General features: G+C 33.6%; 1 protein-coding gene across 1 annotated transcript in view; it reads left to right on the plus strand.

Annotated features, from left to right (window-relative positions):
• The first annotated feature begins 1080 nt into the window (after positions 1 to 1080).
• Tet (Ten-Eleven Translocation (TET) family protein) overlaps positions 1081 to 24919 on the plus strand; it is a 102270-nt gene continuing 78431 nt past the window's right edge. The window contains exons 1-3 of the mRNA XM_088230247.1: positions 1081 to 1226; positions 5803 to 7678; positions 9838 to 9978. Coding sequence (XP_088086373.1) covers positions 6716 to 7678; positions 9838 to 9978 — 1104 coding nt within the window. The 5' untranslated portion in view covers positions 1081 to 1226; positions 5803 to 6715. The remainder of the gene's footprint in view (positions 1227 to 5802; positions 7679 to 9837; positions 9979 to 24919) is intronic.

A 24919-nucleotide genomic window follows, 5' to 3' on the forward strand; every position in this document is an offset into this window, starting at 1 on the left:
TGACCTGTCATCGGCTGGTTTAAGTGGCCACTCTACATACAGTGTAACATTCACCATTCTGCATATGTATGAACATCTGTACTTTAACTTCACAAATATTGACAGGTGATCGAAGCCCATATAATTGCCTAGACTTCTATGAAATATTTTTTCATCACTGTTAAAATATATTAATGTTTTAACAAGTTTTAACTTCCAAGGGGGTTGAATCCGGTTCTTGTCTATAAATATTTGGACAAACTCAAAATATTGTAAAATAAATGTTGAACAAAAATTGAATCTAATTTTTCGACATGTTATTTCGAAACCGGGTGAAACGAGGTTTTAGTGTATATAAAATTATACATACACAAGTATATTACAACACTTTAATATTTTACAATTTGTTTCTTATTTTCTAGCACGGTTATTTAATGATAAACAGAAAATGGCTGAAAATTCGTGGTATTTTGTTCAATCATAAAAACGCAAATTCTGTGTCTCTCTTCTTTTAAAAATAAACATTTTGATGTTGCGCATGCACACTATACCTATTACGTTACAGGCGTTATGACGTTATTTTGTGATATTATAAATACATCGTATATCGTATGTGCATCGATTCAAATGTCGGTTTTGAACTTTCGGCGTATTCCAGTCTATGGAGTTATTATCCAGCCTGGGTTTTGAATCAGTAGCGTAGTCAGGTAATAGCGCAGTCAGCGTATTTAGGAAAATAGGATAAAAATAGTGAGAAAGTGACTAAAACGGCGCTCTATTAATAATCCAGTGTCGCAAAATCCGTTCCTCGGATATCAAGCGTCATTCAAATATGGAACATCGCGCCACGCACTTCCATAGCGGTTGAAAGAAGAGAGACGAGCATGCGTACAAAGGACTATAGTAAGTAGCACGCACAAATGACAGTGCAAGGAGTGCAAGCTGTATTATTTGTAAACAGTTTGTCCGTCCCGTTCTGGCGCGCGCCGATTGGGCGGGGAGCGTGGGGCCCGCCGGCAGCTGTGCGCGCCAACTGCCGCCTGCCGCCGCCGTCCACAGTTCCGCAGCCCCCAGCCCGCGCTCTGGCACTCGGAGTCCGGCAGTCACCCCCCGAACGCGCGACGAGTGGGATCGCGCCACCATCTCCTCAAACGTGCGCGTGTGCGTGTGCTTGCGAGTTCGTGTATGCACACAGTCCCGCGGACTAAGGACGAAGGAACTGAAGGATCGGCTTTACACATTACGAGGTGAGACTTTTCATATTGCGCAGAATTGTTTCGAGTTTGGCGAAATTGCGCCACTTTGTTGTTTTCTGTTATTACGCTTGTTTATGTTGTTAATCGTGCTTCGAAGTTGTCATTTTCACCTTTAAAAAGCACCGCACACATTGTTATAACGTTTTTTATAGTGCGTAGCATCTGTCAGAAGAGAAATATAGGAAAACATGTTCGGAGTGAAGTTGTTTTACGAGTAGTTTAGGGTTTCCCGCCGGCCCGCTCTCTTCCGGTGTGGCGGCAGGGAGTACTACCTACACTCTGGTGGCGTAGCCACACACCGGGGGCTGTGCACGTACACTACATGCCATACGCTACTACTGTACCTGTGTACATACGTACCGACACTCTTGCACATTTTATCCAACTTTATAGCGGAACACGGTTTTTTTACAAATCTAGGAAATACTCAAAAGGATGAAAGATATTATGTTTACAAAACCCGTATTTTATATTTAATCAAGTACAACATTTCTTTGATTTGTAAGTAATATTATATAAAAAAAACATGTTTTGCAGTTGTTTTGACTTTTATACAACGAAATTTATGATGCATTTTTTTATTTTACTTATGTAAATACATAAAGCTTTTTAAAATACTATTTGTACATACTCATTAATACTAGTAGTTGAGCAGTAAATTTAAAATAAATACTTACGAAATAACACACAGAAGAAAATGCAAACACCATAATGTCCCTGTTACTGTTTAAACGCGGATAAAAAAAAGAGCAGAACTTTTTAGTCTTTCCAATGTAACAAACAAATATATCATGTCTGAAGCATTAATTAAATGACATAATCAAAACAATAAATATCACCTAATGAGAAGAAGTTTCGTCTGTAAATCAGTAACAAGTTTGCAAATGTGTATCCAAATTTATAGGTACGAGTATACAATATCTACATATGTAGGTGGGTTAAATTAATTACGCCAAATTTTTCCTTGTGTCTGTGTGAACTAATTTCGCATGTTTTTATGGCACTCTCGTGTTTTCCACATGAAGAAACACACAAGGAAGGAGGTTGTAGTAGGTAATGCAGTGTTGCCAATTTAAAAAATGTCACATTAAATTTGTTTTTGAAATCCGTTGATTAAAAACAGCTGGAAAATGCGTATTAAACTTTTAAACCGATAGATATCAAAATCCGGTACAGAATTAGTTCAAACGTCATAAAGCCTTAAATACATTTAGTTTTCAAGCGGATCAAAAGAATGACACCAGAATGGTTAAGAATTTTTTTGGAGTGAAATAGAAACACAGATGAATAAGGGCGAATTAAAAAGCCGATTTAACCAAAAGCTCCACTCTAATGATTAATTATTTACTCTTGTACAATGGCTTTTATTGCTTTGAGCAGTATCTTCCAACCGACCAAAAACAGATTAGAGTTGGTCAAGGTTTGTACTTGCAGATTTTATAGCTGTTTGTTAGTTGTCAGATCTTAGAGTAATAATACGCCCCTGGCTGATAGAGTCGCCCATACGGACAAAAACAATTCTATGATTATCAACCGCGAAGTTAGCTACAGTTTACAGCAATACAACGGGCCGTATGTGCTCAGGGCCCATATTCTATTGGGAAGTTAAAATTTATATTCAATTCTACTACTAATACTACCATCACGCCATTTCCCCGTAAGGGTAGGCAGAGAGAATGGACCGCCACACACGTCTATCATGGGATGTATTCCTAGCTTCTTCCACATTCATACATCTTGTCATACATGCCCTTCGGTTCTGTCTGCTTTTGACATGACCAGACTTAAGATTTTGGTTTATCTGATCATGCCACGTCTGTCATGATCATCCTCGTCTCACGTTACCGTTCATTTTCGCCACATATACTTGTTTTACAATTATTTCGTCGTCCATTTGTTCTACATGCCCAAACCATCTCAGAGACCCTTTTGTTAATCTTATAAATTATATTTGAGCGCAGTGAATAGGCCTAACTAAATTTCGTTAGTTAAAACATTTTATTTTATTTAAATTCTCATTATTATAAAAAGAGTCGTTGTACGTAATATCGAGCCCCACTCTACCCCAACTTTATTCCCATTTTCTAATAGTGAGTTATTTATATCTCGTTAAAAATGGCCCCAACAATCGAAATATTTGGGTAAATAATAAGAACGCAAATATTTCCTTTTTTTTAATAAAAAATAAAATAGTTTAAGTTGACCAAATAAATATTATTTTTACACGTAAGTTAGGCACTAAAGAAAAAAGCAGAAGTTTGTTTTTCGATTTTTACATAATAATTTTCGATGCAAACAATAATAGGGAAATATAACTTTTTTTTAGATTTTTGAAGTAATGAAGGTATATGAAATACTGTCCAAAAAAATTATTAGTGGAATATATATATTTTTTAAATTTGTAATTTTGAATTCCCGCAAAAACCTTTATTCCATTGGCCACGCCCCTAATACGACACGATTTATGTTTATTTGTTCTTAGCCACTAAAATTTTTTTAGAAAATTATCACAAATCTTGACGTCACAACAGGCAAGGCCAAACACGTCACGTTTTTCTAGCAACGTATTTTTATTCTATTTCTTTTTTACATTTATGTATGAACACGACACAATATACATATTGATTTTGAAAATACAATTAAATATTCTAATTCCATTTAATATATTTTTATCGTTATTCGTAGTATGTGATATTTCCCTATAAAAGCTTTCACATGCCCTGCCATTCCTGGACTGGCACTTGAAGCGTAAGACCGATCATCTTTCATGTGAAAAAAAGTAGCCAAGATTCGCTGCGATTCGTGTACCAATGCAGTGCCCTATGCGCAATAAGATGCGGAAAGGGAATGATGATAAAAAAATATGATTTGTAAGAAAAACTTCCCTGCGATTCGCGTCAAAAAACTTTCCAAAATTTCCATGCGTCAAATGAATATTATATTGCTAGTATGTTTGTATGTAGTAGTTAAAGCCTTCGCGTTAGAAATGTATTATTTGTATATATAATTCGTGACTCATACAAAGTGTAACGGTTGTATGCTGTTTCTCCCCCGTGGCGATAGGCAAAGGGTACAAACACCAGTTTTTGATATCTCAACCCCCTTATTCGTATTTGATTATTATTTTTATGGATTATTCATAATGGCACTTTGATATTTAAAAATACTACTACATAACTTTATGGCAGATTTAATAAATATTTTTATTAATTATATAACATTAATATAACATTACCATTTAAATTTAAAATTAGGAGTTATGAACTTTTATTTCAACTTTTTAAAATCTCAAAAGCAGACACATGTAAAATGTTTGAAATATACTGTCTTCTGCCAATACACATATTTTAATGTTTTTTAAACTCGAAACAAACAAAAAAATCGTAAAATTATATTAAAAATTATATAAAATAATAATAATAATTAGTAGTGTCAATTTTTTAATCCAATAAATTGCTAGGCTGTATAATTCCTTCTCAAAAGATCTTTCTACGTATTTATTTATTTATTCATATTTTTCGCTTACAAACTATAAATTAATAATAAAAATAATGTGACCTCACTGGGGTTTCCCGTGCCGAGGACACTTAACAATTTAGTTTTTTTTTATTACATTTGAGAATAAACAAAGAAGACTCACTTAAAAAACAAACATAATTAACAAATATTCAGACAGTTTTAAAAACAAGGTATTTATATATATCTATATTATTTATATTATTTATATTTGTTTAGATTTATCAATCTTAATCATATTCCTCAAAGGTTAAATCTTTTATTGTTCACAAAGATTTAGAATTACAAAATTTATTTACAAAATAATAGTACTTATAATATATTCCATCATATTTAAAAAACATCAAAACAAAAATATATAAAATAAACGTACTGTTAGGTACATACTCACTTTGATATAGGTAAAAGCAGTATTTTCATGTTGTTTTTCTATTAATATTTTAAATGTAAATTTACTATTCTAAAGTCCATAATAATTCATATGTCTTAATATCAGTAGATACCGCACTCGATTTTTCTTTATTTGTATTTGACCGTTGTTGACGAAAAAAAAAAAGGTAAAATTACTATATTTTTTCAACAGAACATTCTTCGCAGTTTTCGTATACGAGGTCCGATTTCGGTACATTCACCCACAGTGTAGAGAGAGAGCTTAAAGCCTCGCAATAACGGATCCGTAGGTCAGTGCGCCGCGACGCTTTCGCTTTCCGCCGCCCGCGCCACGACGCTTTCACTGGGTCGCTATATTTTATCAGAACTATTTTTTTTCTTACCTAAACTTCATATACAAATATATGGAATCTTAATAACGCGCTTTGACCTCATGTTTTATTATTTCAAGATGCCAAAACAATTTGTTTCTCGACTGAATATTCAATATTTAAAAAATGCTTAAAATATATTTTAAACTTGCTAAATATTTCTCGAGTTATATATAAAAGAGTTATTTAAATATTCGATATCTCACTGTAGGTATGTTGGCCACTTTCTGTCCATCGATATAGAAAAATAATTTTTAGTGAAGTTAATATTTGTGTAAATTTGTCTGCAGGATAAAGGTGCCCGAGAGGTTAAGAAGAAGAAGAAGCCGCGGTATCTCTAACAGTCTAACAGGCTAACCATAGCAGTACAGAGCAGTGTGAGAGCGTCAACAGAACGAAACGGCGAACGCTCTCTTCATGCGGAACGCCATCATATTTCGAGGAATCCAAAGTGCAAATTTCCTTATGAATAATAAATAACTATAATGATATTTCTCCGTAAGTAAAATGTAACTTATATAAACCGTAATATATCGCATTCACCAAAGAACGAACGCCATAATTAAGAATATAATTAAACTATCGATGAATACATTCGTAAACCTGTTAAAGTACAAAATAAAGTAGCCTTTGGAATTAATCATTTAGAGAAATAGAAATTCACGCTTTACTCTATAAAAACCAAAACTATTTTTGTAAAAAAAAATAAGACGAAATATAAAAATTTGTAACTAACTTTTATTGCCTTAAATATTGAAGAATTTAATTAAGCTCAAAAAATAATATACTCTATTTTTCAAAGCCAAAGAAATTATAATAATAGTTTACATACAAGTTCTAGTATACAGTATTACGATACATCAATCTAAGTGTTAGGAAGTGGATTCGAGGGACGAGAAGTGCCAGTGCTTTTTACTCTACGAGTACAAATAAGTTTAGTCGTTATATACTTTACAGAGTTATTGACTATTTGTCGCGAATAAAAATATATTTTCTTACGTGGATTTTGTCGGAATGACCGAAAATATAATAAGTGTACTCATCAGAGCTTCCGCATCCGTCTAAAGTTCGCGCTCATCGTGCCATGGTCCCCGTGATCCCGTCAGAAGGCTCGCGGCGCGGCAAATAGCACCGCCGAGTGGGACCCCCATCGATACATTGGCAGTCCGCCTAGGGAATGGCGTGCTGTGGGTAGTGGGCGGGATGAGCGAGGCCCCGGGCGGGGGCGGCTTCCCGGGAGGGGAGCACGCGGGCGGCGCCCCCTACCAGCCCTTCCCCGAGGACGGGGAGCCTCGCACGCAGGACGCGCGCCTGCAGGACATCTCGTGGGACTACTACGGCGAGCGCGCCGGCCAGCCGCAGTACCGGCCGTGGGAGCCGGCGGGCGCGGCGGCCGGCAAGGACGCGGCCCTGCGCGGCGGCTTCGCCGACTCCAAGCTGCCCTCCTTCCAGAGCCAGTTCCACGCCTTCTCCGAGCCCGTGCCCGACAGCCTGGCCCCCGCGGCCGTGGGCGTGAGCTCCCCCGGGCCCGCGCCCTCGCCCGCCACGCTCACGCCGCTGGCCCCGGCCGCCTTCCACACGCTGGCGGCCGTCAACCCGCGCGCCTACGCGCTGCCGCTGGCGCCTCAGTACCTGGACGAGCGCCATCTGCTGTACCAGCCCAACCTGACACTCAATTTCCAGCCGCAGAACGGTCTCCTGCACCAGAACGGGACGCTCATTCAGAACATCCCAAACCAGACGGTAGTGCACGTTCTGAAGAACGAACCGCCCCCCTTCGAAATGAAGATCGGAAACACCACCATCCCCATCACCCACGACACCAAATTCATCCCCAACGGATTACACCCGTCGGACTTCCAGAACCCGATAACGCTCATGGATAACTCCTACGATAAATCCAAGAACGACGTATTCCAGAATGGCGCGTCGCCGACGAGAAGTGACTTCCGGAAGAAAGAAAGAAGAAAAATGCGGGCCAATAGTCTCGAGTCCAACGGCGAGTCGGACGGGTCGGGGATGGAAGTGGGCACGGAGAGCGGGCAGGTGGCCGCCGTGTCCAGCACGGGCGGCGCGGGCAGGCGCGCGGGAGGAGCGCCCCTGCCTTCGGGCCCCTCCGCACACGCCAGCCTGTCCGACATGGACGACATCTCCAGTGATAAGCAGGTGATTACCCTTCGCTATTATGTTTTAGCTGATAAGGTACCGAACCTAGTATCGGAGGACAATAGCCATATTGCGAAGCTTAATATTACGGTTAGAGTCCTAGCGTACTCGGTGTTGGTGCACTTACTTGCCTACATTGAATTACGTATAACACATACAAACGTACATAAACAACGTGCTTGAGTCATGTGGTCCACGAGCAATTCATTGATCAACTCCCATCAAATCAATCAGTTTCATTACGGATGTATCCGCACTCATCTTTTCTGTTGTTATTCATCTCGTTGCGGTTTGCGTTTATTAGAATTGTTATAAACATTGAAATGAAAATATATCTGTCATACTATTAAGTACTAAAAATTTAATACCGAGGCAATCTCATATCTTCTAGAAATTTACACATGTAAATTCATATTTTGCGCATGTACTCGTGATTACGACCATTGAAAAATAAAATTGATGTACTTATTTTTGCTTTATTATATGAGTACCAACATAATACATTATTTACTAATTATATTTACTATAAAATACTACATTACTGTGGATATGGATACTCCTATATACTTACTGACTGCAAAATTGCAATATTGAAAATATGTTTATGAAAGAAAATCTTAATTCTATATTAATTGTATTTGCAGTAGTTTAAATGTCGACCTTAACTTTAAAAAATATTTCTCTTATTATAATATTAAAAACGTTTGATCAAACAACGTGGAAGAGTGTAAATTATTACGCACAGTAAAAAAAAACATGGCACCTTTACAAAGTGAGTATGCAATCTGCACAACACAACACTATTGTCATGAAAGATTACAAAACTAAAGTTACGCAAAATGTCACTGCGAATAAATTATTATTACAAGCCAAAATAAGTTCATTTATTTTATAATAAAATAATGTATTTGTTCTTAGACGTACCAAAAAAAAGCTAAAACTTTCATATTAGTTATGTTTCTAAGAAATGCAACTATGAAATCTTACAGTGGAAAGGTAAAAGAGATTTCCTGATTTATTTCATTTAAACATCACATTGATAGATAATGACAATGTGTTCATTTAATTATATTTTTTTTATTAAAAATGGAATTAATGAGAAAAAAATATTTTTTGTGCCCATACATTTATTGAAAACATTTTCAATTAATTGTTGAAATAATTTTTTCTTGTAAAACGTAAAAGTAATAATTTACAGTCATTTTGGTAAATTTGGGATTTAAAAAAAAACATTTTATGGCATAAGTATTTTTTTTCTAAATTAACTGATTATCATTTTGAGAAGGGAATACGATAGATATTGATTGATACTTGTGGTGGCTGGTTAAGGTGCCCACTTTCCACATTGTGGTATATTAATAACTCTCTAGGGATTAAAATCCAAACTTGTCTAAAAACCTTTGAACACACTCAAAATATTGTTGAAGTATTTTTTAATTTGAAAATTATTTAACAGAAATTAAATTTCTTATAATAAATTGTAAAACCCACAGTTTTCAAATACTTCTATGCTTATATGTAAATCAATAATCAATATAAAAATAGATTAATAGGCATTTAATAAAGACACTGAACAACTCATTACATGTACATTCTTAAAATTAATTTTATGATGATCTTAGAAAAAAAATATTTACTTTACTTGGATCCGTGATTTAATTGTCAAAAATAGAATAAAATGTAATACTTTCACTTATTTGCTTTTTTAAAACGAAAATGTTTTTTTATTTTTTTTTAATTGAAATTTTATTTATAAACCCTTACAGATTATTACATTCATTTTACATAAAATAATATATACATTTTTCATCTATACTCTGTTGTTCAAAATAATATTTTTTACATCTTTTGAAAAGTTTGTCTGAGTCTTTTGTTTAGTTTTGTCTGGTAGTTTATTGTATAATTTCAGTCCCTGGTTCATTAGTCTTGTTTGTTCTTGTCTTGTTTTAGAAAGTTGTTGATATTATTACTATTTTTAATTATTATTTCTGTGTCGAACAACTGGCCATTTTTTCATAACAATTTGGTCGTGCATTTTCGGTTTTATATCACCATCGCTCGCTTTATGACACCGGGAGATTTATTGTTTATTATTTATTTATTTATTTATTTACCCATATTACCAACCGTCAGTTTCGAGTGTTTGTTTCTGTCTCCAGACGAAAAAGAAGCGGAAGCGCTGCGGTGAATGTATCGGGTGTCAGAGGAAGGACAACTGCGGCGACTGTGCGCCCTGCAGGAATGACAAGTCTCACCAGATCTGCAAACAACGACGCTGCGAAAAGCTCACAGAAAAGAAGGTAGGAATTTTTTTACGCTTCATTACACCTCCATACATTACGTGCGTCGCAACGGCGGCGTCGACAAATACGCCACGACGCGTCGCGTCTCTTTAGCTTCTCTCCAACAAATTTAAATTTTCAAAAATCGAAATCTTTTTGTCCTAAACGTATAAAGCAAATTTTATTCCTGCGAAAAGCACCAAAAAAATAAAAAATGCTTTTGACAATATATTTTCAATTTAATGAAAACTGAAACATTATTTTAATAAATTTGATTAAAGTGGATAAAATTCATATTTAAATTAAGTTAGTTAATTATGAAATAAATAAACTATAAAAAAGAATTTCACACAGTAAAACTTTAAAATCATTTAAAATGTTTGTCTTGAATGCAAGAAGTTACAAAGTGTACTAAAAAATTTTTTTTTTGTTTAAATTATTTTTACTTAATTATTAATCGTCAAAATTGTACAATCTACGCTTAAAGCATTTATTGATTTGTTTAGGAAGACCAAGAGACGTCCTTTATATATCAAATAGTACATAATAAAATATATAAAAGTTCAATCAAGATTTTCAAAGTTAAAGAGTTTAATGATGTCGAACATAAACATAGGTACTCTAACTATAGGTATATTTCAGCAAACCATAATTAAAGATGTACCATAGTACAACGTAAAAAAAACACATATTACGTGGGTATTTAAATTATTTTGCATTGAAATACTTATACGTTTAAGAATAAATTAGAAATTAAATCATTTTTTTTTATTTATAAATAGTAATGTCAACTCAGTATTTTAACACTTCATTTTATAACGTTTGGGGGAGGTTTATACATTTTTTTTATTCGTACCTTTTTAATCTTTATTTTTAAATAAATTTTGGATCGAATTAACTATTGCTCAGCTTGCGATCTTATTAATGTTTTATATTATTTATCCTCCGCCTCAATACCCGTTGTAAATATCGAGTAATGAGACCGAACTACTTTCTGGAAATTCCTGGCGCTTATTTGAAGATAAATTCCTAACTGAATTCTGCCTCGCGAAATGCAAAATTCAATTTCGCCAACGAGACTCGGAATAATTGAAAGCTTAACGCGTCAAAAACCGCAGGTATCTGAGGTGACTAATCTGCCAACGTAGGTTTACTCATGGGTAGGCTCCTTCAGTATTATAGTTAGTGTCTCTACCTACGTAAGTGGATATTACATCTCGATATAGAGTAAGCTTATCGGTATTGTGGAGGGTTTCGGCTTCCTGAAGGTCGTGTGATGTGGAGCGGACTAAGAGGGTCCGCTGGCCGAAGGGTGGAACTGTTTCACTTATCGGAAAATTGCCGTTATTCTGAACGAACTAAAAATCACAATTTCCTGTTGACGGTTCAAATGAAAACAATTACGTTTTCAGTAAAAATATTCCATTTCATTCATTAGTTTACCTACGACATTTTAAACGCGAAAGTATCTTATATTTACGTAAAGTCCATTGTTATTAACTAAAAATTAAATTCCCTTAAGATTTATCAGAAAAAACGAAAAAATGTGTTAATTGCTTTACGATTTCATTAAGATCAAGATAAATATTGCCCTGTAATGCTCTAGTGCCTACCTACTTGTACCACGAGTTTTAATTAAATATTGATTTCTTTTTCATTATATATATTCAAATAAATATTTCATGTCAACCTTGTCGGGAATCGAACCCGAGACCTCTCGTATGGCAGGCAAACGCGTTGACCTACGGGCGGTAAAATGAACATAGAAATAAATAAGGCCTTAAATAATTCAATAAATTACACATTGGCGGGTATTTAATTAATTGTGTTTTTGACGACATATATTTAAAATCTGCCTTGGATACCTACATAATTATATTCCGAATCAAATCAATGAAAGAAATCATCACGCTGTTTCTCCGTAAGGGTAGACAGAGAGGACAGAACGCCATATCTCTCTGTCTTTACGTCGTTTCCTCTACATTATACTCTATTTTATGAAATTGTATTCATTCTATTTCATACGAACAAATAATATATGTATGTAGTTGTATTTATCTTTGAATATTACATTGTCTTTAGACTGGTACCTGAAGCGTAAGACTGATCATCTTACTTTTATGTAACAAAAATGATCAAGATACGCTGCGATTGTTGTACCATTGCAGTGAGAGGTTATGATGGTGATTTATCTTATTTTTTAAATGACAACTCTTGTATAATCAGCTGGATAACTAGTCGTTCTGAATAATATTTTAATAGCCAGCTTTAATATTATTACATAATCATTTTTTGAACTTCGGGCGTAATAACTCGACATAGCTTTGAGGAAAAACTTGATAGATATTATTATATTACTACCTATTTTTATGTATTCGTTGGAGAGCTATAACAGGTCCGAAGTATGTAGCTTCCTCTCTTTGATCGTAACAGCTGCTCGGTGCTCTCACGCGAGTACCACGTGTTCCAAGTTCGGAGTCTTACCTCCACCGGATGGAAAGGCTTCCGCGGGCCTAGATGACTAGTGACTAGTCGTAGACCCGCTCTGGCATATCCACCCTTAATTGGACGCCTTGATTCGTACGTATGTACATATTTACACAGAAATTAATGTTCAAATCGAGTAATGTATTTTAAATTTAAATATCAGCATGATGGTATCCACAGTCTATAATAAATTTTCAAATATGATTAGAACTAATAAAGACTAAAAAATATTTTTTGTTGAAAGTGTAAAATTCTAGATTGGTAAAAAAGAAAATCTAGGAAAAATTTCATCTTGATGTGAATGAGTAAATCTAATGTTAGATTTCATACCGCCCATGCGCTCTGTGGCTGCAAGACTTATTGCACAGCGCTCATGAGGTGAGTTTTACAAAAATGGCGCTTTATAAATTATTCATAACAACAATAATAATAACATATTTAACAGCGCAAATAACGACGTAAAATACAGATCGATAAAATAAATAAATAAGGTAGAATATATTTATTTTCAAAATGCAATGTAGCAATGAGATCCGATTTTTTAATGCAGGGATAATTTTTACTGTTGATGAGGAAATTCAGCGATTTTCAAATTGATTTTCAAACTATGCCAAAAATTAAAAAAATAAATATAGCACATTATAAGCGCCATAATTTTTAAAGTTTGGTAATTTTGAAATTACTCCGCGTGTGTGGTCATAAGTTCTCTTCGGTGAGTTCTGCTGATTGGTGAATTGGCTTACCGTAAACCCGAAATCTATCACAACACTCTATTATCGTTCGATTTGGAAGAACTAGTGACATCATTCTAAATAGTTCGTTTTTATTTTATTTTTTTAAAATTATATATACATACAATTTAAAAAAACTTCACTGGAAAACGTAATGTTCTCATTTTTGAGGCGCGTAAAAAAACATTTTTCACATCCAATTTCCCGTAGCACAGAACTTCCTCATTGGAATTACGGAGATAAATTCATTTCAAACACTTTGTTTTTATTGGTGTGATTAGTGGTGACCATTATTTTCTTACTAATTTCTCGAATAAAGTGTAATTGTGTAATTTAATGAAATCACGTCGAATTATTGCGTCCTGATCGTCCTCTCGCACCAACCACGTGCCGCTAAAATAATCAACGTCGGTATAACTAGTATTCTTGGAAAGCTTATTCGCTTTAGTTCACCCGAAACTAATTTATCACCGAAAGTAATATTATCTCATGGACAAAGATTGACTTGAAATAAAACGTTCATGTAGAATTCCCTAACGAGAGGTAGTTTTTTGAGAAAAATCAGAGGGAATAATTTCTCAATAAAATTCATAAATAATATTTATGTTTTTATTTTTAAAAACACGCACATCCAAGGGGATATGCAATTCTAGACGATTACACGGCTCCGCTTACGTGTCATTGGCTGGTTTAAATTATTTTTCTTTTTATACTGTTTAAGATTCTAAAAATATGTAAATACAATATACAGCAACAGAGCGGGAAAACATCTTTAAGAATGGTATACAAAAGCCTAGGCTTTTACGTGGCCTATCGTTGGCTGGTTAAGTGGCCACTTTACACACCCCGTAACACACACCATTATTCTGCCTATGTTTAAACATGGGTATTTCCGTAACTCTTCCATCTGTTAACTTCGAGATTGATCTGGCTCAATTATTTCACTTACTCGACGATGCCTGAAAATCAATTTTAACTTTAATACTTTTTTTATACCTGTTAGTTGGATCATCAATATTTTGAGTATGTCCAAACGTTTGCAGACAAGTATGGATTTCACTCACAGGAGTGAAATCCAGCCATATCTACAAATATTCGGACGTATTGAAAATATTTTTATTTCATGTATTTATTTATTTATCTTTTAAATCTGAAAAAAGTGCACACACACACATATTTCTTCAATCAATCGATTTTTGCGAAGTACAAACGCCAAAACATTCAGTTATTCAATAGTTTATTTAAAAATTACTTAGTATTTATCTACATTTTAAATAGACGAGGCAAAATTACTGTCGGCTTGTCTTCACGCGTATGCACTAATAAAAAATCAATACAGTGCGTTAGGTCTAGTTCCGTGCGAGGGGGGCGGAGGCACGGGGCGGGGGGAGGGGTGAACACCCCCGCCTTACCCCCACCCCCTCCCGCGACCGCCTCTCGCCCTGCGCTGCACGTGCACCCGTTAGGGGAACGAATGCGAAAATTTCTAAACTATGTAAGAGGCGCTAGGGTAGGCACCACACGGTGGTACACGCGGGCCTTCTAGACACTGGATACAGTGGATACGCACACATACGCGCACACTGCACACACGCAAGTACGCAGTTCTCGGCCTGTGCGTGCACAGATAGTGCACCGACACACGCGCGACTATTATATTCATCACGAATAGGTGTCCGTATTACCAATCAATAAAATTTAACTCTGTTTTGTGAGATTGATTTTTCCTATGATCGAGACGTTTCAAATGTTTACCTTAAAATTTATTTTAATCATGAAAATTTTAATTTTGTCCAAATTTTTTGTACACAAATACAGGAGTTCACCCCCTGGGGAAGTATTTAGATTAACACATTACAGAAATGCAGATCATTTTAGGAAAGGAAATATAAAAGTCTACGCATTTACAGGGCGTATTACCTATTTAAGTGGCCACTATACACACTGTGTAACATTCACCATTTTGCCTATGTTTGATCTACACTTTGTCAATCATTCATATTTCCTGATTTCAAGTGTTCACCGTTTCTGTTGTAATATGTTTATATTTATAATCATCAAACAAATTTGATCTTAATATTAATAATAATAATTGGCTGATTTATAGAACGGATAAAAAAAACCCCTCAAGAGCGCTTTACAATGTATACTTATCTAACTGAGCTAAACAGACATATTATGTTTCCTGATTTAAGGTTAAGGGTATGATAAACAAAAGAAACGAGATTTTAGTTGGGATCTGAACTGACTGGTGATTTTTTTTTTTTTCCAATTTTCATTATTCTATTTATAGTATTTTTTTGAAATTTATTATATATGTATTATAATAAATAAAACTTATTAATTACGATCTATTGGGTGTAAACATAAGCTGTGTCCTTTTTATTCTAATTTAAAAATAAACACCAAAAGTAAAACAAAATGGTACAGGTTTCGAAGGGAAAATTTCTGCTCTACAAGATATTGTATTTGCTTTTACGTTACGTGTATTATTTTATTCGATGAAAAGGCTTCAAAAAGGAATGTCAAGTAAACGAAAGTGAGCATTTTCGACTCATTCTTCTGTTTGCGTTGAATCGAGGGAATACAAGAGAAAACAAATAAGGAGTATAAAGAAAATACATTATTGACTCATCATCGTCATTCCCTTTCCGCACCTAATGGTGCATAGGATACTGCATTGTAACACCAATCGCAGCGTATCTTGATCATTTTTGTTACGTGAAGGTAAGGTGATCAGTCTTACGCTTCAGGTACCAGTCTAGGGACTGTGAAATATACTAGTGGGAAAACACCCTTTTAAATAATATTTCATGTCAACCATGTCGGGAGTCGAACCCGAGAACTCTTGCATGGTAGGTAAATGCGCTGACCATTACACCACGAGGCTGACTAAATTACATTATTGACTAATTTGTTGTGAAATACTGAAGTAGAATTATCGGGGTCGGTATTAAATTAGAACGCCTTTCTCGAAAACCGCCATGAAAATTCTGTATGCGAGAGGTAAACTACAGTAACTCCAATTATGATAAAATTGGAGTTATTACTTATAGTACGTCGAAATTATTTTTTTTCTCCTATATTACACGGTTAATAGCATTAGCCCCTAATTTCTAAGATAATAACAAAGATTTTTTTTTTTATTGTAACCCCACACCGAATTAGAGGTTAATGACGGTAAGGAAACATACAGTTCTACCAAAAAAAATTAATATATGTATTTTTGTAATGTGTATCAATATAATTTAGAAAACAAATTTACTTAAAAGCCTCTCATTGAAAAATGCATGTGTTTAAAGGATGAAAAATCACTACCTTGTATCTCTGTAAAACTAGGGTGTTTGGATAAACCGTAGTTTACCTCTCGCATACAGAGTTTATATTTCAAACTTTTACCTTAGGTACGGGTGTTATTAAAAGTTGTATCTGTTTTTTCAAAATGAAGAAAATAAGAGGACAAATTACAACAAATTAGTCACTATTTTCTTCTTCTCCATCATTTAGAAACAAATGAACCAATAATGTATTCCTCTTCATCATTAATAAACAAATTAATGAGCAATGTATTTTTCTTTATCGTTTAGAAACAAATTAATCCATTATGTATTTTTTCTTCATCGTTTAGAAACAAATCAAATGTTTTTTCCTATATCATTTAAAAACAATGCAATTAAAAATGTATATTTTTTCATCGTTTAGAAACAAATGAATAAATAATGTATTTTTCTTCATAATTTAGAAACAAATTAATCAATTATGTATTCTCCCTATATGTTCCGTTATTCCCTTATAAACTGTATGTGTATAATATCATATTCATTTTATCTATTTTCAGTACATATTATTCATAATAACAATATGCGAGGTATTTGTTGTTTGTATTAATTTCGATCAAATATACTTAAATATCTAACAAGCAAACCATCTCATTAAAAACGGGGTAGACTAATTAATAAATTACACGTGTTAGTCCACTCTTAAAATGTATACATTAGGGTGAGAGCTATGATTGTGAAAATCCGTATACCAATATAATTTACCTACAGAATATTGAATTTTCCATCTCGCGTATTTTGGAAAACAGCCCCAAAATATTAAATCAATTAATTCCCATTGCTTTAAAAGTAATAGTATTACCCATGTAAAATAGATACCCAGTTGTAAACTTAAAAGCCCTGAAATTCTGGTGTATGCAGGTGCGCTTACTTGGTTTTAAAAGTCTAAAACACTGAGAATATATTATGAAAGTCATTAAAACGATAAAAAAATCTGAAGTAGTTTTTTGGTTCAATGAAAAAAAAACGTTTTGATTATCGAATACGCATTTTGTGAAAAAATACTTTAAGCGTCTAGTGAAATTCAATTACTTTTTTATTTAAATGATTTCAAAAAAAAATGTTCGAAAACTAAACATCTTTACCTTACGTTAAAATACATATCGTGTCTATGGTCTGTGGTGTGAGTAAATTGAATTAGTCTTTGTTAAACTTACGTTCGTCGTTTTGTTTATATTCCGAATAAATTATAAATATTATGCCATAACATCAACGCGCAACTTTCAAATATGTTCTCGCTAAAAACCCTCAGTTGTCATTGTAATAAGTATGTCTGTATTAAAATATGCCTAAAATTTGTAAATGGGGTCTAGAATTCCAATCGTCTATGCGCTAAGTAGCTGCAAGACGTATTGTAATCTTACTCCATTATTATTCATATTATTAAAAAAAAAATTAATATCATCATACACTTAATTTATTTGTCAATTTTTAAAATGTGTAAATGGGGGCTAAATTTCTAACTGTCTATGCGCTCTGTAGCTGCAAGACGTCCTGTAATCTAGCTCCTATGTGCTGTAATTTTTGATTGATCTTAATTGAAAACGAGGAAATAGAATCCCAACCGTCCATGCGCTCTGTAGCTGCAAGACGTACTGGGATATTTATTAATTGTACAGCGCCCTTAAGGTGATTTTCACAAAAATGGCGCTTTATAAATTATCCAACTATAATAATAATAATAATGACTACTGAAAATAGTAAAAATGAAAGACAAAAACAAATCAATTTTTGTTAGTAATCGGTAAAACTTACAAGGGGATATTTTTCAATGTTTTGAAAAAATTTAAACAGAAAATGTAAAATTATACACTCGTAAGATTTTTTGTAAATATTTAGATATTTTCAAAGAATTTCCGTGAGTCTACCATTTTCTTATAGTGAAAGTAATAATTTGGTACCATAATTTTGTCATAGGATTTGAATTAACACTATAAAACGAAAATCGTTCATGCGAAATTTAAACTTGTAGAAGTCGAGGAAGGCCGAGAAAGACATGGCATGATCAAGTACAACAAATTCTTGAAAGTGGTCATGTGAAAAGTCGGAATAATCGACGTGCGTGCATGAGAAGATGTATGAATGTGAAGGAAGCAAAGGAAGTGTGCCAGGACAGAGTGGTGTGGCGTTCTATCCTCTCTGCCTACCCCTCTGGGGAAATGGCGTGATGGTTAGTTAGTTAGTTAGTTAGAAATTTAAACACCTCTTGGTCTAAATAATCTGAATGAGGAAAACCCTTTTCATTATGTAATTTTAGTACTCACTACTACTAAATGTAATGAAATACGAATAAATGACAAAAAACAGTCCCAATATTATGTAAATGGTTACAAAAAACACAATACTAATATCGCGGTAGTTCAATCAAAAGCAAACTTTGAAAAAAAATTGTTGTTATATAAACGAATTATTATAGAATGCAAGAAAACCATTAATCGTGAAATTTAATAAGTTTGAATATTCTAACACTCAGCTATAGAACTTCAGATATAAAATTTGATCTATCTTTTGAAAATTTATGACAATACATCGATAAAATTATATTGCCCATAACTTGGGTTTACGTTATTATTCTCTATTCGCCGTTCCCCGTCCCCCGTCCCCCATCCCCAAACTGTAACAACCATAACAATAAATTGGTCACACATCTGTCACTGGGAAACGAAAGTTGTAGATGAAGAAGTCCCGTTTATTTGCGCACCCGAGTCCGAAATTGCCAGGTTTTGTGCTACGAGCTCACCGTGAGTATTGCCTGCTCTGGCTTAGGATCCGATGGGACCCACCCTTGGGTCGGATCATTGACCTTGTTTCGTTGTAAAAAAGGTTTCGCTTCAACCACAGCTGCAGTCTCGAAACTTTTCACCGGAGCTTTAGACCGACAAAAAATGCTAGAATAGTGAACTCGGCGGATTCACATCCGATTTGAACATACGACTAATATTTTTATCGCGTAAAAGTTATACAGCGTCTAAAAGGCGCTATGCAAAGGCAATTTTAAGCGCCTTTCAAAATGTTATTATTGTTTATTTTTAAAAATATTTTACTTTTTATTTCTCATGGAAATATTTTTCTGAGCAAGAAATTTATTAATTTGTTTATTCGTAATGCTGTAACGATTTATACGAGTTCATAAGAATGACAATATTTTGTTTTCCACCCTTTAAGATAAGCTCGACCGTTAATATAAGATACTATAATACAAGATAATTGTGTATTTATTTTTTTCTTTTGAACATTCAAGTTCTTTGTTTTATCGAGCTAATATTCACCACCATTAAACGAGCCTTACTGCAGAAACGAATCATTTCGTCCTTTTAGCGCCTTATTAAAACTTGGCGCCGAGTGCGAAAAACATTTTCACTTTCCAACACTTTTCCCGTTACCTTGAACTTTCGTTTTCTCGCGAACTTACCAAAACGAACATCGGAAAATATATCGATTTATTAGATCATATATTATTTAGTTTATACATTATGTATTATATATTTTTATGCTTGGGATGGAACGTAGTTTTAATTATGATATGCATATTACTGGGCATACATACTCACATATTATAGTCAACATTAGAATTAAACATAATAACTGTATTATAAAAAAAATGTAATAACATCAATTGGCGGCCTCTGTGGTGTAGTGGTGAAGACCCTTGACTCACACATGGAAGGTTCCGGATTTTATTACCGGTGAGAACATAAAAAAAAAAAATGATATTCTCAATCCTGGGTGTTCTGTGCTGAAATTCATCACTATGATTGGGCCTCCTGGCTTGTTCTGGTGCAAAAAAAATAGGCGTTTTCTTTAAACCTGTTTTTAAGCGTAGGGTAAAAATATATCAATATATTCGCTTAAATGAGCTAAGTAATTGGTAATGTTTTATTACTCCTCTTTAGTATAAAAATTTCAAAATGAATTAAAAAAAAACATATTTTGAAATCGTAATATCCATTTTCAACAAAACACTATCTTTTGTACACGAGTGACATAAATGTAGTAAATACATATATAAATGTACTACGTACGATTTCTTTTATTATCGTCACATATGATAAAGGTTCTATACAAATATATACCGTCCTGATAACTAATTTATTCGTTATTATAAACCGATCATGCATATATATTATATTATTGAAATTCCGATCGAAAAGGTAATAAAAATGCGTTTTTAAAATTACAACGCTTTTTAATTTCTAATACTAATGACTTTTATTCGTGCATTTTTTTCCTTTAATGAAATTTGGAAACGTCTTGGTAATGAACTGTAGATCAAAGCGTTTGCGTATGTGCGATAATCAGTCAACATTCCTCTATTCGAGGCTCCTAATCCGGATCACATTGATTTGCCATTTGTTTTGTTCCTTCCACCCGGGGCTCCTCGCTCGGGGTGCCGGCAGCACCACGGGATGGCTAGTTGCTTGTTGCCGGTTGCCGGTTGCGAGTTGCGAGTGGTTGCTAGATGGCAGTTGTCAGTTGGCAATTGGCAGTACGTAGTGCACGGGATTACGCGGATCGATACCGTCGCGTCCCTCTGGCCCCCACTTCTTTTAGACGCTGCGCGGGAAATGACTCATCAGCGGTTGCCCAATGCGGCGTTGCAATATTTTTAATAGCGGTTTTTATCTACGTGTAATTATTTTTTTTTAAAACCAAAATCCTTTGATCGTTACTTATTTTTCATCATTGTTTGCGTATATTTCTGTTTTAAAAAAAAATATTATTTTGGAAATGCTTCGTGAAAATTGAAATTGTTTTCGTGTTTTAGAAACTCACATAATCCCTACACACCCACATTTAACTTAATTTTCAATAAATAACTAAAATTACATACGATTTCATTTATTTTGTAAATTTAGTGTTTTACATTTTTTATAATAATCACAAACCGATCCACTTTATGATTGGATTATTAATTTACAGGAAGCTTTAAAATAGCCTAACACTGTAATATAGCTTATATCATAATCGTAATTTTTACAACCTGGTGGAAACGCTATTGATATTTATATCATTCTCATTGAAAATTCCCATGGAAAATTATGAACCTTACAATTATTATTAATATGCATAACTAACATATTGCCATTTTCGTAATATAAAACCTCAATAACGCGTTTAACAAAGTGATTCTATGAATACAGATTTTAATTCAACATAAAATTTAAGTAAAACTTTTTAATAAATCAATTTATTTTGTCATCACAATCTACGGACACTTCTCACTTACAATTTTGCAGTTCTGCTGGAAGAGCATTCCATGTCATAACCCAAATGTCTGTTCAGCGAATTTAGTGCGCTGGTTGCATTCAGGTATAATAACTTTCCTATCGCCATATATATATAGATGAATTCAGCGTAAGGTAAGTGTCAGATAGTTAATTGAAAATTCTTTTAGATATTTCGTTCGTGACTTTATACATAAGCCGACAGAGTTTATATTCCACCCCCTGTGGAAAACGTAGCCAGTGTAATTCCCGATGTAGAGGAGTGATATGACTAAATTCGAAATTATATTATATTATATGACTAAATTCTAAATAAGTCTCACTGCAGCGTTTAATACAGACCATTGGTAGACCTATGTCTTATGACAGTATGACATTACAGGTCAACTGTCTACTGGCGGAATGAAAATTTTCTCATTTTTCTAAAAACATTTTATTTTTATTTCACAAATCAATTTAACTTAGTCCTATTACATTAATAGACAAGCAAGCTCCTAGTCGCCCTCTCCCACTACTTTCTCTCGTCTAGACTATACTGATTGCATATTGCTTGCATATTATCTAAATATTATTTTTTTTCAAAAGAGAAATACTTGAGTTCTTATTAATCACTCAAATACTTCCATTTTCAGACCATTTCTTATGAATCGTAAATAACTTCAGCTGGAAAAATGGAAATCGAGTTGTGGTAGAGTGGGATTTGAACCTCGAACCTTTGGCCCGTGAGTCCTCGGGACCACAACCCGGTTCGAACATATAGGAGTATATACAAATACAATCAGCCACTTCTCTGTTCACGTGTTTTTACGGGAGGAATCATTATTTTATTTAAATTTAAATGAAACTACGTTTTAATAAAACATGTAATATATTTAATTAGGAAAGAACGAAAAACTTTAAGTTTGCCTGTATACATATTCCATTTTTACAATAAACATTTTATTGGATGAAAATATTAATTCTATCACTCGATTTGACCAAAACCGTTTTATTCGCTGAACAAATAATCAAGTAGGATTAAAATCATAGCTCAAGAAATAAATAAGTGAAATTAATATGAATTGAGGGTATAATTCAAATTATACGTGAAGGCAGTCAAAATTAGTGCCTATTAAAGGCTGATTATTTTAAAACCTGTAGACTAATATAATTTATTAAACAATTTCGTAAAGAGTTATTATTTTAGAACATTATTATTACAATGAATGTACAATGAATGTATTCAAGTCAAAAGTTTTAGAAATATTGAGATAATCAGATATTTAATTAATTATATTATTGTATACATCTTTTTCATTTCTTATCTTTTACATTTGTTACGTTTAACATAATTAAAATTATTGTCATAATTGTAAATGTTTTTTTTGGTGTGTGCATGATTGTCTTACACTAATATACAAAGAAATTGTGAATATGTTTTGTATGCACTGTTTGTTTACCCAATAAAATAAATTAATAAATTACACTGTAGGTATTGATTATAATACATCGAAAGTTTTTTTACGTTTTATCTGATTAAATATTGTAATATTCACCGGATTCAGTTTACCCATGCAATCCGCGCCCAAAGTAAAGTTAAATTTTTCACATTATTTTTAATGTTAATAAACGTTTACAACCGATCAATTATGTTTTAAAATGTCGAATTTTGATGTGTACCTATGCGTTTTCTTTAATTTTTTTTTTTTTGACAAACACCCATGCGTTATTAATTGTTTTGATTCATTACTACAGAATAGCGTTTATTCTCATTAATAACATATTTTTTAATATATGTGCTCGCCTACACTAACCATGCGGTTTTTAGTAGAAAATAAAATAATTGTTTTTTATTCCGTAAGTTATGATTGTGCAATACCAATATTTTTTCATCGATATTACCCAGGAAAAAATTGCAGAGTTAAGGGGAAATATAATATTTTACGTAATGATAATATTGTGCAATATAAGGTTACATAGGCTACAAAAAATATTATAATGTTAATATCCGTAAAACGTGTCCTTCGCAAGATACACCCAAGCTGAAATAAAATATATTTTTTTACAGAACTGATTCTAGTTTTTTCTCGCTTTTTTATAAAATACTTCGGTGAAAATTTACTTCTTTAATTACATTAAAACGCGATTAATCGTGCTTTCTTTTGTGCTAAAAGCTCAGTTTATTCTATTTTAATACTATAAATTGATTTTTTATGTAACCTACGTTATTTAAATGTTTACATAAATATACGATAAAGGTCATTAAAACTTTATTAGTAGGAATCAATACATGTTATATTTTTCTTCGATTTGCATTACCGCCAAACCACGTAGCCAATTTAAAAAAATAAGTCCCAAAAACTTTGTATAGTAAAATATGATCCATGATTTTGTTTTCTTTAAATTAGCGATAACACGGCGCTTCCTATCGATACGATTATATCTAATTTTCAGCATTGAAGGGAACATTATAATTTGTTTTGTGTATTGTACTTATACTCTTGATCCGAAATCCTTTTCGTGTATTTTTTTTTGTTTAACAAATAAACAGTTGATTGAGATATAAAAAGACGTTATATAAGCACATAATTAGGGTCATTTCTAGTTTTCTGCATATGAACGAAGAAATACAAAAAAAGAATTTTTAAAAAACACAAAATAAAATAGGGTATGTAATGTTATTTCCTTTCCGAACCTAAAAGGTGCATAGGGCACTGCATTGGTAGACCAATCGGAGCGTATCTTGATCATTTTTTTTACCTGAAGTCAAGTTTTGTACAAAATGATCAGGCTTCATATGCCAATCCAGGGACCATGAAATATCACCATGTAAAAACACCTTTTTATAAAAATATTTTATGTCAACCGTATCGGGAATCAAACTCCAGACCTCTTCCATGCTAGGCAAACGCGCTGCCCACGAGGCCGACAATATGTTATATAATAACATAAAAAATCCAAAAAATATGGCTTTAAAATAAATAATAAGTAAAATGCCACTTTTCTACTGAGCCGGATGCGTTTATATCGACATGTTAACGTTAACAGTTTGTCGATTTCTACGAGCTAAATCTCTGGGGTACTCCGTGAAACCTCGCTTACAAAGCGCGCTTAGTGGGTACAGTGGGAAAATCGATTAGTCCGTCGAAGGTATGCGTCATAGCGGATTTTCTCGGAAGAAATTTTATCATCGGTTGAA

Source organism: Micrasema longulum, unplaced genomic scaffold, assembly GCF_059751315.1.
Source record: "Micrasema longulum isolate JH-2025_06_02 unplaced genomic scaffold, ASM5975131v1 h1tg000744l, whole genome shotgun sequence".
Classification (NCBI taxonomy): domain Eukaryota; kingdom Metazoa; phylum Arthropoda; class Insecta; order Trichoptera; family Brachycentridae; genus Micrasema; species Micrasema longulum.